Genomic DNA, 13,566 nt, shown 5'->3' with positions numbered 1-13,566 from the left:
TCAGTATGTTGCTAATGCGGAAGCAAGATTTACGTATACGGATGTTCCAGTCATCAGGGAAGCGCAGATGGCAAGTGTGGAAAGTATGCGTACGCTTTGCAAGCAGCCGCTAGATCAGTAGGTATTTACGCCGATTTAAAGGTGGGTGCTATGTAGATCTAAGGTTAGGAAAGGACGAAGTCCCCCAAAGACCCTGGCTTGGCTGAAACAATGTAGTGTTTACCCAAGAACCCACGCTCACAAGGATCGATATGAGTTAGAACAGCAAGAAGTATTAGGATGAAGGGCTAACGACTGAGTAGGCTATGCACTCAAAGAAAAGCAAAGGCAAGAATGAATCATCCAAACGCCATCAGAACCTATTCAACTTTTCCGCCACTCCCATCTCAATTTATCCAGCCCGATATGCCTAAAAATTTTCGACGTCTAAGAAGGAAATGGGCCTGAATGAGGTTGTTTACCGGTTGCAGAGGTAGCTCCCGACATCGTCGTTCCAGCTAGGGCGACTAGCCAGGTTTGGTTCTCCAGGTGAGACTAAATGGAGTCCTTGGCCAATATTGTAACAGTTGGCGTTTCTGCAAATGATCAGCGTTAGCGCAGAAACTTTTGGAGGTGGATCTTCGCCGTGAGTGGACGTACGTGACCAAGGTGCAAATGCAACCATCATCGATGCTGAAGGAAGACACGGAATTGATACTGCGGATGATTGTAAGTAAGAAGATAGAGATTGCGAGAGCGACAATGTGGTAGTGTTACTGACTAATCTAGGCCAATCTGTGCCATTGAAACACATTGACCAGCTGGACCTGTAGTGACCACGCCTTCACCTCCAAAATTGACATCGGTGCTCAATGTAACCTGCCACAACTCCACTTAGTACTATTTACGGTTTGTCAAAGTTTTTAGCGGTAGACTCACCTGGCATGTATCTTGGGCACTCCCAACGACAATTTTCCTGAAAGAGGAGGCGGGCAACGCATGGCAAATGGCTACAAGCCCCAAGAAAGCGGCGCCGAGGATTGAACGGTACATTTCAATAGGGTCTAATCGGAGGGTTTTGGTGTACGAATCTGAGCCGTGATCTTGTGAATGGATTTGTTTGCTAACGTGAATGGGGTCTGAAAATGAATTCCAAAACGGTTATGGAAGGAGAATGGTGGGTAGTCGCCCTCTTTTTATGTCGGCAAGGTGTTCGCCACAGCAGTGGTCCCTTCTTATACGTTGAGGAAATTGGAATGGAGTTCGATGTCCTTTTGCCGCAAATGGCAAGCATGGTTGCGGTTTCCGCAGGAAGCCACGTCCTGGAATAATACCTCAGGGTCTCTCAGGCCTCGGATTCAACGACAATGCACATGTGTCAGAGCTGTTTTGTTGGCAGCAGTGAAATTTAGCTAGGTCATGATGTTCTAGCCCTACGTTACACAAAAAGACGGTATGCTATGATTTGATATGAGATGCTTCGTGGCTCTTGACCAAGGTACATGACAGACCGTCACCATGAGGGGCATCGGGAAAGGGCTTGCAAACACTTGTCATGCTCCGTCAAGATCGATTAAGTTGATGGTTGGACAAGGTTGTGAAACATTACAGCGGCGTTGCACCAACCCCGCATGGTACCGGTACGGCTGCTGGATTAGAACCGTGGATGCAGAAGGTAAGAACATATCTAGGAAAAGTATAATGACAACACGAGCTCTAAACTGGATATGAAAAAGAAGAACAGTCGGGTTATATTCAGAGATAGAATTCTTCAAAGATGACTTGAGAAACCGAATAATAGGAGTCATGGTTTGTTCAAGCTAGGGAGGTAGCATCATAGCTGTGTGCAGGTGACTTTAGCTTGCCTCGAGGAGATCTGATGACCGAGCAGTGTTCAACGGTTGGTGATACTGGAATGAAGCTCTTGAAAATGTTGTGGTAAGTAAATATAGTACCTGCTACAGTGTGTAGCATTTGAAAAGAATTGAAATATAGTCAAAAGGTTGGTTCGTTGTCAGGCGGAACAAAGCAGGTCACTTGAAGAAACCCCGAGCCCGGCTACCCAACCATCCTCTGGCAGCACATCGCGAATAGCGGCAGTGAATGCAATATCATGGAGATGTTGTAGATGTTGTGCTCGAGTATAGACCGGATCACACTGGGTGCTTTCTGGCTCTCTCGCTTCTTGTGGTGAGCTAGACCGAGCAGAGATAAATCTGTGGACTTGACCGACAGAGGTCAGAGCAGACAGGCAAGCCTACTCATGTCACGCAAATACTGACGCCGTAACGCTGCGTTCGAGGTTGAGAAGAGATATCCGCAAGTAGAAAGGCGCACGGACCGGAGCACACATTCTGGAAGGGTCACCGAGCCCTGGTGCTTGGTTTTGGTTAACGTCCCTATTTAGGCATTTCCCTAGATGACTCGACGGTTGAAGTTTGTGGGTTTAAGATGTGGACTTGGCCATTATTTTGATCTCCAAAGCTCTCCAAAAGGAGTTTAGGGCTGTATTGAAAGTCTCGGTTCATGGGACTGTACCACTTACCAAATCCTTATCAGTTGTCACCACCTCAACACTACAAGCTCCATCACATCACCAGCTTCGTGATACAAACACCTAGAATGGTGATAATAAGTGAGGATCTACGGTATAGGTTTGGTAGACTGGTTTTTATGTCTTTAAACGAGCCATACATTGAGATAACCTCGCGGCGATAAGCAAGAAAACATTCCTAACGCTTATCTCCCTTGTACCATCTTCCATCCCAAATATCTTAGATCTAATTCATTCTGCTCTCTCAAGGTTTCTTCTCTTCGCTTTCCTATTCTAGCGCTGCAATGTCGTCAAATTCATCTAAGATACAACCCCGAATAATCATCCATGGCGGCGCTGGCAATATTTCCCGCGCAAACCTTACACCGGCAGCCCACGCTGCGTATCGTAAATCCCTCCTCACCGTAACCTCCTCAGCCTCCTCGTTCCTTGACAAACCACAAGCTACTGCTCTCGATGTTGCCACCCATGCCGTTTCGCTATTGGAAGACGACCCTCTCTTCAATGCCGGCAAAGGCGCGGTCTTCACGCGCGCTGGGACTAATGAGCTCGAATCCAGCATTATGGTATCAAACGGGCCGCGCAAGCGCGGCGTTGGATGTATGCTGCTGACTCATGTAAAAAACCCCATTAAACTGGCACGAGAAATGCTTTTACGAGGAGAGCTTGGAGACGGAGGAGGTGCTCAAGGACACTGTCAACTTTCTGGGGAATATCTGGAGAGTTTAGCGAAGGAGTGGGGTCTTGAAATGGTCGAGCAGACATACTTCTTTACGCAGAGGAGGTGGGATGAACACCAGAGAGGGCTGAAAGTTGGGCAGGAACTAGTATCATCGATTGCGCAGTTTCATGATCCCTTCTCAGCCTGGCCAAATAATTCTAGCGTAACTAAACCTGCATATCGAGGATCAGAGAAAGATCCATCTTGGGATGGAAAGGAATATTTGCCACAGGGAACCGTTGGAGCAGTAGTGCTTGATAGTTTCGGGACGGTTTGTGTAGCAACATCGACGGGCGGCCTCACGAATAAGTTACCTGGCCGCATCGGGGATACCCCGACACTTGGCGCCGGATTCTGGGCTGAGGAGTGGTTTGAAGAGATATCACCACCTCAGATGCTCTATCAGCCCATCATTCAGCCGCCTCATCCCTCATCATCAATAGACAAGCTTTCCCGCGGTAATCTCCCAGGCTTCATAGCCGGCTGCTTTCCTTCAGTTTCTATTGCCTCGTCTTCATCCCACCCCCAAACATCCACAAAGCCGTACTCAGAGCAGCCAGTTTCAACTCGCCGCCATGCAGTGGCCATGTCCGGCACTGGCAATGGTGATTCATTCCTCCGAGTAAGCGCCGTCCGGACTGCAGCGGCCATTTCTCGATTCTCTACTCCAAATCTTCCATTAGCAGTTGCTATCTCTCGAGTTGCTGGATCTGGTGGGGAACTCCAAAAGTCAGCAGGAGAGCGCTGGGGTAATACCGGTGAAGGAGAAGGTGGGATCATCGGTATTGAGCTTGTAGGTTCTGAGAGCACTATCGTAGCAGACTTTAATTGTGGTGGCATGTTCAGAGCTTGGGTTGACGACGAAGGAAAACAGAGGTGCATGGTGTTTAAAGATGAGTATTGAGTTAACTATAAAGGGATGCATCTGTGAGTTTTGGGTATCGATAGGTTCCTGACATAGAGTTTCAATACTTAACTGAAGAGTGATGCCTTGTTACAATACTTCCTTTCCGAAATCCAGTCTATACATGAACAAGGCCACGGAGGACTAATGACTCACTATTCATAAGATATCAGCGAGAAAAATTCAATGGATTATTCCCAATGCCAAATGAAACGCAAAACTAAAAAATAAAACACCTAACGCAGAAGAGATACCAAAACTTAATGCCTCCACCCCTCTTTCTGACCCCAAACCCGCCCACTCAACTCCCGGGTAATAGCAAACAATAGAAATAGAGCCCACTCACCTCATGCTCCTCCAAATGCAGCAGCATTAACCTCCTGTCTGCCAGCACCGCCAAGAGGAAACAAAGTTCTCCAAGTCCCCGTCGTTCCCTCTCCTACAACCGTTCTAGCCCGAAGTCGAAGCGAATCTGGAAGTGACGCAATAAAACCCACGCCAAGAGGTTCTATCGCAATCACCCGTGTCACAAACTGGCTGCTAAGCTCGAGGATCTCGTTTAACTTAATTAAAACGTTGCCGGCTTTCTTACTCTGTCCTAAATGGCTTCAGGTTGCTCCTAGGGGATTTTATAAGGGCCTTGAGGATATCCAGGTTCAGTTGAAATAGCCTAATGCTATTCTAAAAACGCCTAACCCGTTTTACGCTCAACTCCCCTCAATCTAGACCCTAGTCATGGACCAAAGTGACCCACGTAGCCATGTGCCACATTAGTAGGCCATGAAAAAAAGGCAACCGTACAGCCACCACATGCATCATGCACATACAAGGATCTTGCCTCTCGCCACCACATCTTCCCACATGTCCTTCGCGCATTTGCCCTCTTTTTGAGAAATTTAGATCATGCGGCGTGTTAGATGAGCTAATAACAGGTGGTCAAAGCTGCACGGAATATTGCAAGGCTGAGCCTAGGCGCCGTTAGCTGTCTAGAGTTTCGTCTAGAGTAGAGCAAGCGCATGAGTTTTACCTGAATCTATTCGTCTGCCCGGCACCGTGAGTCTCCAAGGTGCATAATCATGTGGGCACAAGTAAACCTCCCATTTTCCATCCTGGAGTAGAGTATTATCTCAGCGATCGCCTAAAAACACTAACAATCATACCGGCAGAACTAGGGAAAGGCTTGAGTTCGTATTTAGCTACCACCGGACTCAAGAAATGCATATGCTATTCACGGAGTAGGATAAAATGGGACGTATTGCGGGGTGTCAATCGGACGTCCGTGCACCGATTGTAAGAAAAGATTGAGGACTCTGTCTATTGAATGGTGGCTCTAGAGCCTCTATATATACATAGGAAAGGTGTAGGAAATGAGAACGAGAAGGGGGTAGGGGGGTGGCAATGGAAACAAGGGGTAGGTGACTGAGTCGATGATCGAGTCAATGATTGAGTCAATGACTGAGTCAATGGGAGGCAGCTGAGTCGGTGATAAGATAACCTGATTCAGGTCGACACGGGGGCTAGACTTTGAAAGACGCTCAATATGGAGTAGAAGATGAAAACTGAAGACATGGTTATTGAGATGTGTAGCCAATTAGTACTAAACGAAATATTTATTCCATAAGAAGAAACTGCCAACGCCAAAGTTTTCCAAAACACCATGAAAATTCGTATCCACGCCAAGACTTCTGAAATTTAACTCCACAAAACTCTGTGAAAGGTCGTATCCGGCCGTCAGTCATTTAGTCATGAAGTGTGCGCAAATGCAGCCTAGATTTCCGGACTCGACGGTACGCTGCGAGAGACTGGCTCCAGCGCTCCGTCCACGCTTGGGATCTGGCCTAAAACATAGATGTGTTCAATCTTGCCGCGCTTCCGCTGCAACTTCGTATGGAATCCCAATCTACTTAGATTGACAGTTGCAAGAAAAATCTTGGCTTTCTTCGGACCGATTTCAAGAAATACGTGAGTGACTTGTCTGTCCGACATTAAGTGCCTGGTGCCAGGGAGAATTGCAGTGACGCAGGAATTGGAAGTCCTGAGTAAGAAACATGCTACTATGCAATGCAGTTTAGTAGATCACTCTTTAAAGATCTTCGTCGCAAATGTTATCGCCTTTGCTTTTCTGTGGTGTTGTAATGTGTACTATCTCGTCTAGAAGTGAACTGAAGTAATTTCACTTCACTAGATCGACCAAAGCGGCGGGGGTCCTTCACCTACTTATTTTTTCTCCTCATTTAAGTCTCACCTTCACGCCTTTCCAAGGTCCATCACCTCTACCTCTACCTCTTCTGCTCATACCATATCAGGTCACTATCGACACATCGATCAGAGCAGCTTTAACAATGAACCCACCTAATCCCCCTCAGCCAGATTATGCTGCCCTAAACACTGCATTTGGAAATATTCGCCAATCACTGTTGGCCATCTCAGCCGAATGCACGACCTTGGAAGCATGTTTCTCTACAGTCCAGCAAGAAGTAGGACGAATGGCAAATCAACCAACGAATGTTCTACTGTCACAACAGATCCAAGCCTTACGGAGGCAGACACAAGATGGTGCCACCAGACATGCTGCTCAGGTCACAGCGAGGTAATCAGGTCTTAAAGCCCAGGCTTGCCGGAAAACTATGCTGACATACTCTTCCTTACAGCCGGGCAAATGCAGAAGCCAGAGTGGAAAACATGCGGGTCATCACCCTGACTGCACCCTTGAGTCCAATAGTACATGAGGACACAAACCAAGACTTCGCGACGTGGCTCGGAGCACATGCAAACCAGAATTACGGCGCCCAGGCTGGCACATGGCTATTCCCAGCTGATGTGAATGCGCTCAATGGACTCAGGTCACGTAAGCGATATGCCTCTCTCCTGATGCTGAAGAAAGAATCTTACTAAAACTAAATCAACTAGGTCGCCACATCCGAGCCCTCTGCGAATTCTTGCAAATCCCACAAGGGATATGGCCGGCTGTTGCCCCCAACATTGCGAATGCGTCGGTTGCGGAGAGGAATCTGATACTGCCCGTATTTCGTACAAAATTGGGACTTTCTCCGGTTTGATGATATGGCGTGTCTTGACGAGAGCGAGTAGTTACGATCGACTGGGATGGCTTAGCCATAGGGAGTATTTCAGCTTCATGGCACTCAGAAGGCTATTGGAATACTAAAACAAAAAATGAACAAAAGGTAGCCATAAAGCTACTCTTAATTAATGATATTGTAGTAACTTTCGTGATGTACCACTCTATGCCTAGTGTGACTTTCCTAAAACGTGGCGCGGGGATCTTTATTCAACACTATCGCTTTAGGCAAATGACTTTAAATTAGGTCTTAGGCTGATATTTATATAACGTAATAGCTACCTAGACGAGACGGCTACCTAAGCTAGACACCTTATTAACTACTAAAAATCCGTTAACTTTAACTTACTATAACTATATTAATATTAAGAGTTTTTAAATATAATTTTAAATATAAAATTTAATATTGTAAAAAGTTAGTTATATTAAAAGAACTTTAATTATAATAGTGTAGAAGGATATAGGCTTTTATAGATAGGAAGTTATAGTACTATTAGTTTAAATCAGTTAGTAAATAAGTAGTTAGTAAAGAGAGAAGAAAAGAGTATATTAAAGGAAAACTATATATCTATCGCCCTTATCTAAGTTATTAAAAACTCTAGGGCTTTAAACCGATTTATATAACTATAAAAGGCCTAAGCTCTCCCAAAGCTATACCCAATCTAGATATTAAACCTAGGGGGCTAAATTATACTACTATATACCTTCTTTACCTAAGTTATTATCCCCTAACAACCTTTAAAACTCCTTACTTCTCCCTATCTTTAAAATAAAGGTACGGCTAGTAACTATATAACTTCCTTACCCTTACTATAAACCTAAGATAGTAAATAAAGAGACTCTATTCTAGTTAAATAAAACCACTTTTATCTGCTTAACGGGATAGTATAAAAGGTATTAGACTGGCGGCTTTTAGATAATGTAGCTCTTTTATATCCTTTTATTTACTTAGTTCTATCCTATAGTTCTTTAGGTAACTCTATTACGGACCTTATATTAATAGTAGTATAACTACTAAGAAGAGATATAAATAAGTTGGTTAAGATAGTATAAAAGGCGCTAAAACTAATTAAGCTATAGGATAAGGGGTAGCTAAGTTACGTAGCTGGTTACATTATAAGTTTGAAATATAGAAATGTAGGAATATAGGAATATAATATACTAATATACTAACGTACTAATATACTTAAAGGACTATAGTCCCTACCTAGATAGTTCTCTTTTTTATAGTAAATCTTAGAATATAATTAGAGTTAATTTATTAGGCAACTACTCCACTAGTTATATTATTGTTATTAACTATTCTATACCTATATACCTAGCCTATTAATAAGTCTACTATAGTATTTCCTATAAGGCTTTGTTATACATTTACTACTAAGGTTATAGTAAAGGAAGTCAAATAATATGCTACTAAAAGTACTAGTTATAACGCCGTTAATGGTAGCAACTACTTTAGAATTAGGTAATAATATTAGTATAGTAAATACTAACTCTTAACTAGTTACGGTTGGATAACTATAAGTAATAGTTAATTAATTAATAGATAATAATAGGATACTTAAAGAAAGGATTAATGGGATTAAAGTAGTAAAGGTTAAGCTATTATCTATTAAGCAATTCTTAGGCAAGAAGTTAAAACTTAAGGGATTCCTTATATAAATACACTTTAAGGTTATATAAAAAGGAGCGAAGCTAGTAATACCTATAGATTAAATAGCCTATATAGGATTGTTCCTAATAGGAAGGGCACTTAAGTAGTTTAAACCTTATCTTATAAAGGTATAAAAAAGCGGCATAGCAACTACTAACTAGGAGGTACGGTATATATTTACTAGTTAGAATAGGTTTACGAAATGCCTAATATAAGTATTTAAAGACTTAAAAGTAACTACTATAGTAGAATAAAAGCTTTAAAACTCAATATAGCGAACCTTAACAATTAATTATATAATATAGTTTTAGATATTAGCTATATAAGTTAAATATAATAATAAGGCACTTATAGCATAGTATAAATAGGGACTTAAAGTAAAAGTCTAAAACGTAATTATTTTAATAGAAGATGCGGATACCCTAAGGGAACTAATTAATTAAGTAATTAAGATTAATAATAGGATCTACTAAAGGGAACAGACTAAAAAGGGTTAAAATAGAGTTCCATAGTTATATAAGGCGTAAAGTACGTAATAATAGAGTTAAAGTTAAAAACTATAGTATAATATAGAGCTAATAGACCTAAGCGGTACTAAAGAAACCTATAAAAGATAAATAAAAAGACTATAAAAACCTAGAGAATAAGGATTAAGTAATTATAGGTTTAGGAAGTAAAGGCTAAACTAGGGATTTTAGTAGTAGAAGATATTTAAGCGGACTCTATAGTAAGAAAAATAGTTTAAAGATAGAGCTTATATAAACCATAAAAAATAGGGTTATTTTGCTAAAGACTATAGAGGTAGTTAGTATAGCTATATAGTAAAGGAAACTAGACTAGTAGATAGTATATATATATAGAGGGATAATAGTAAACTATAAGGAATAAAAAAATGTTTAATTAATTATTTCGCGTTTTATTATAATAACGTATACTAAGTTTATAAAAACGCTAAGTATAGCGTAAGCTATTAGCTATAGAAGCCGAAAATACTAGAGTTTAGAGAAACTAATAAACTATTATACAGATTGGATATTAAAGACAATAAGTTTAATATAGGTAAAATATTTACTAATAATAAGGCAATAAAAGCAGCTTACTAGGAGTATATAAACCTTAAAATAGTTATATTAGAAGTAGAGACTAAAACCGCTATAACGTGATCCACTACCAAGTGGCGCTTACCACTATGTCCCCCACCACTAAAACGCGACCCGTTCTATAACTACTACTATAATAGCCACACCACAACAATAAGAAGCCTTGCATAGAGAGGGCAGATTAGCTCTTGCTCTTAACGCCTACAAGTAGGGCCAAATTACAGCCCTTAAAACCGCCGCGAATATATCTGATGTTTTCCTAACAACAGCTATATAACGCGCTGCCGGTATATAACCAAAACGCGGTTCTTATGCGTTAAACAGCCTTCTTACATCTATGTAAGAAGAAAGTCTTAAGCAGTGGATTCTATTAATGGATTAACGCGGTATGCCACCCAGAATCGTAACTATACGGTAGATGGCTGGTATTCTAGCTACATAGCGCGTTAAATTAGCTACCCTATTACTAGTTGGCCTAAATTAGGTATTAAGATTTATTAATCGCTATAATAATCTAAAATCCAAATATAATTGTAAGTATAATTATTAATAAGCTAAATGCGAAGTCCATACGCTTATTTAGGGCTAGTTTAAATATATTTAAGATATAAAGATATAATATAGGATTCTTAATAAGGATACTTAGAATTTTAATAAGAGTGGCTTCTAGATAGGTATTATTACAACTATAAAAGTTGTTACTAGAACTAACTATACTAGCTAGCCTAGAATAGTATAGCTAGGTAATTAAGAATGGGTTATAATTGTTAAGTGTATTAATGCCCTAGGGGTTATAATTCCACTACTTATTATCTTTAAGGTAGTAATGCACTAGGCTGCCTAGTATAAGGATAGTATTATACTATACAACTGGTTAATTAGTGTTAGTAATAATAGTTAGATAATAAATAAGATTAGCCTAATTTAGCTATTTCTATTTTATAAGCATATAAAGGATCGCACGGTTAGTACGCATTAGCTACTAGTACTAGATGGCCATAATAGCTATATATTACCTAAATTTGATTAGTTCTGCTTAGATTACTAGATAGTTATCCTCTATATAATAGCATATTTATCGCATCTACTACAGCCGCTAGATGTAGGCTGTTTCTCGGTTCTTAAGCAATTATATAAACGCCTTATTAAACAGCTTATAGGCCGTGGCGTTAACTATATTAATAAGTACGAGTTCCTACTACTATATAGACAGGCTAGGCGGGCAGCATTATATTAGAATAATATATAGGCAGGATTTGTAGCTACTAGCCTTGTTCTATACAGCCTCAATCGCGTGCTATTGCAGCTATAGGCCGAATATTAGATACCATTACCCTAACGCCGTTTACTATCTTAGATAGCCGAAATACTTTATAATATTACTAAGCTATAAAAGTAGACAGTCTTACTAAAGCGCTATTTTAAGTAGTATATATATAGCCTACCAAGTCTAATAGAATAAGCCCTTAGCCAACTTATTAAGGGGTGCGAAATGGCGGTATTAAGCGCTGTGCTACTTATAAGCAAAAATGAAAAGCTATATATGGAAAACCAGCGCTAAAAAAGGAAGAGGGCAAAGAAGCGCACGTATATAGCTAGAGGGGGTGTTCTATTAGGAGCAGAAGGGGCCTCTTGTACACAAGCTGCCCAAAAGGAGGCAGTAGAGGGGGTAGTAGAGGCAGCAGCCGAGCGACCGTAATGAGCACTACGCAAGTGCAGCATGTGCCAATCGACAGAACACACAGCACGTACGTGCCCTAGGCAACTAGCTAGTAAATAGCTATACTAAATATAATTATTTGTGGTTAAGTAACTCGTATTTTTCGCGCCGTAAGTTTTAGTGGGGGGACCACATAGTAGTAAGCGCCACTTAGTAATGGATTACGTTAAAGCAAGGATTAGTAATAGAAATTATAATACTATTAGATATGGCATTTATTGCTTTATAAAATAGAAGGAGAAATATCTAATAAAAAGGATTAAGTAAGTAGATAACTACTAGTGCTAGCTTACTACTTAATAAAGGCAAAAGGCTATAAGCGTAAAATTCCTAAGAAGAGATAAGATACGCTTAAGGACCTATAACGGATAAAAACCGATAGATTAGAGTAGTAGCTTAGTTTAGAAGTATATAAATAAGTATAGGATAGAGTTTCCTAGAGGTATAAAACTCTTAAGATAAGATAAGTAAAATTTAAAACTCTTAAAATAAAATAAGAATATTATAGAAGCCTAGTTAAACTAAGGCTAGAGTATAACTTAAGAAAGAAGTAAGCTTAGGATTAAGAGTCTTATAGGACTAAAACTTTATAATATAAATAAGGACTATTAGGGAGATTAATAATAGGACTAAGAAGTAAAAAGACTTTAAAGATCTACTTATAAGGTAAGAAAAAAAAGAAACTATAAAGCAGTTTAGGTAGATAATCCTTATATAGTAAGAGTAAAAACTAGACTAAAGATCTAGTATACTAGGTCGTATAAGGGACAGAGCACCTATATAAAGAATTACTAATAGGCTAAGGGTAGGTACGCTAAGAGTAAAATAGTTAAATAAACTAGAATAAGGGGAGGGTCTAGGGATTCCTATTAGGTTTAAAGAACGATATATAAAGGGCTATTATAATATAGTAATAAGAAGATATTTCCTTACGAGTAAGCTGTATATACTTAAGAAGTTATACTAAAAGTAGTATAGATAGCGACATAATAATAAGTAGGAGGATTTTTATATATAGTTAGACGAATGAGTTATTTAAAACTACCTAATTATAAAGAAGGCTATAAACCATAGTAAGGGAGCCTTAATTATAATATTAAAGGATTTAGAGATATAGTTAGAGGACTAAAGAAGCGAGAAGCGTATCTTGGTACCCGCGAATAAAGTTATAATATTTAGGTCTATACGGCAAAGGTTTAAACTTAAGGAGGAAGATAAGCTAAAAGTTAGCCTAAAGTACTTAGTATACTATATATTACTATAGATCGTATATATAGATTATATATACGATATATATAAAATTTAAAAGAGAATAATTAGAAGTACCCTATAAGAATATATTAGGCGCTAGAGGAGCAATAATATAGAAATATTAAGTATATATATAGCTAGTATCTAATAAAAGTTTAGGAATTAGGAGACTTAATACTTTAACTAAAAAAATTCCTTACCGAACAATACTTAGATAGATAATAGTAGTAGGAATGCCTAAAGAATATATATTTATGGTATATTAAAGACAAAAAGTAAACTAGGTATTAGCTAAAGAATAAGCTAAGTATAATAGAATTAAGTAGCTAATAGTTAGGAAAAGTAGAGGCCTATAAAACTAAAGGGAGCTAGTAGTAAAGCCTTAGACCCTTAAAGGAATTTAAGGACAATACCTAAATTTATAAGTTAATTAGTAAGATTAGTAGTTTAAAGTATTAATAGATAGTAGAGTAATAAAAAAAACTATATCTTACTAATAGTAGTTAAAAGGATAGGACTACCTTATAGATAGAAGGAGTACCTTTATCTATTAGTAATAATTTTACGAGATCCAATAGCCTATAGAGGAGGTATTATTAATCCT

The 13,566-nt window shown here is 39.5% G+C and overlaps 3 protein-coding genes across 3 annotated transcripts; 2 read left to right on the top strand and 1 right to left on the bottom strand.

Moving 5' to 3' along the window:
* Positions 1-336: 336 nt before the first annotated feature.
* Positions 337-854, bottom strand: K441DRAFT_668370 (uncharacterized protein). The gene is made up of 3 exons (XM_067649994.1): positions 761-854; positions 640-696; positions 337-575 (listed from the first exon to the last, which is right to left on the bottom strand). Exons 1-3 carry the CDS (start codon positions 781-783, stop codon positions 458-460), a joined length of 198 nt encoding a protein of 65 aa, XP_067498397.1. The 5' UTR covers positions 784-854; the 3' UTR covers positions 337-457.
* A 2,248-nt stretch (positions 855-3,102) lies between these two features.
* On the top strand, positions 3,103-4,246 carry K441DRAFT_668366 (N-terminal nucleophile aminohydrolase). The gene is made up of 4 exons (XM_067649993.1): positions 3,103-3,249; positions 3,301-3,916; positions 4,011-4,163; positions 4,227-4,246. The coding sequence occupies exons 1-3, from the start codon at positions 3,181-3,183 to the stop codon at positions 4,049-4,051; spliced, it is 726 nt and encodes a 241-aa protein (XP_067498396.1). The 5' UTR covers positions 3,103-3,180; the 3' UTR covers positions 4,052-4,163; positions 4,227-4,246.
* A 2,254-nt stretch (positions 4,247-6,500) lies between these two features.
* K441DRAFT_681491 (uncharacterized protein) lies at positions 6,501-7,217 on the top strand (the record flags this gene model as incomplete). The annotated part of the gene is made up of 3 exons (XM_067651479.1): positions 6,501-6,748; positions 6,810-7,006; positions 7,069-7,217. The coding sequence occupies 3 exons, from the start codon at positions 6,501-6,503 to the stop codon at positions 7,215-7,217; spliced, it is 594 nt and encodes a 197-aa protein (XP_067498395.1).
* Between the last annotated feature and the right edge of the window lie 6,349 nt (positions 7,218-13,566).

Source organism: Cenococcum geophilum, assembly GCF_001692895.1.
Source record: "Cenococcum geophilum 1.58 unplaced genomic scaffold K441scaffold_62, whole genome shotgun sequence".
Classification (NCBI taxonomy): Eukaryota; Fungi; Ascomycota; class Dothideomycetes; order Gloniales; family Gloniaceae; genus Cenococcum; species Cenococcum geophilum.
This window is presented reverse-complemented; position numbering and strand designations above follow the sequence as displayed.

Bases quoted from the DNA above. Each gene is read 5' to 3' on its own strand.
- K441DRAFT_668370 (XM_067649994.1), bottom strand. From the start codon at position 783: ATGGCACAGATTGGCCTAGATTA. The intron at 697-760 runs GTCAGTAACACT...AATCATCCGCAG, and splicing joins GCACAGATTGGCCTAGATTA to TATCAATTCCGTGTCTTCCT. The intron at 576-639 runs GTACGTCCACTC...GATCATTTGCAG, and splicing joins TGCATTTGCACCTTGGTCAC to AAACGCCAACTGTTACAATA.
- K441DRAFT_668366 (XM_067649993.1), top strand. From the start codon at position 3,181: ATGCTTTTACGAGGAGAGCTTGGAGACGGAGGAGGTGCTCAAGGACAC. The intron at 3,250-3,300 runs CTGGAGAGTTTA...GAGCAGACATAC, and splicing joins GTCAACTTTCTGGGGAATAT to TTCTTTACGCAGAGGAGGTG. The intron at 3,917-4,010 runs CTACTCCAAATC...CTGGGGTAATAC, and splicing joins AGCGGCCATTTCTCGATTCT to CGGTGAAGGAGAAGGTGGGA.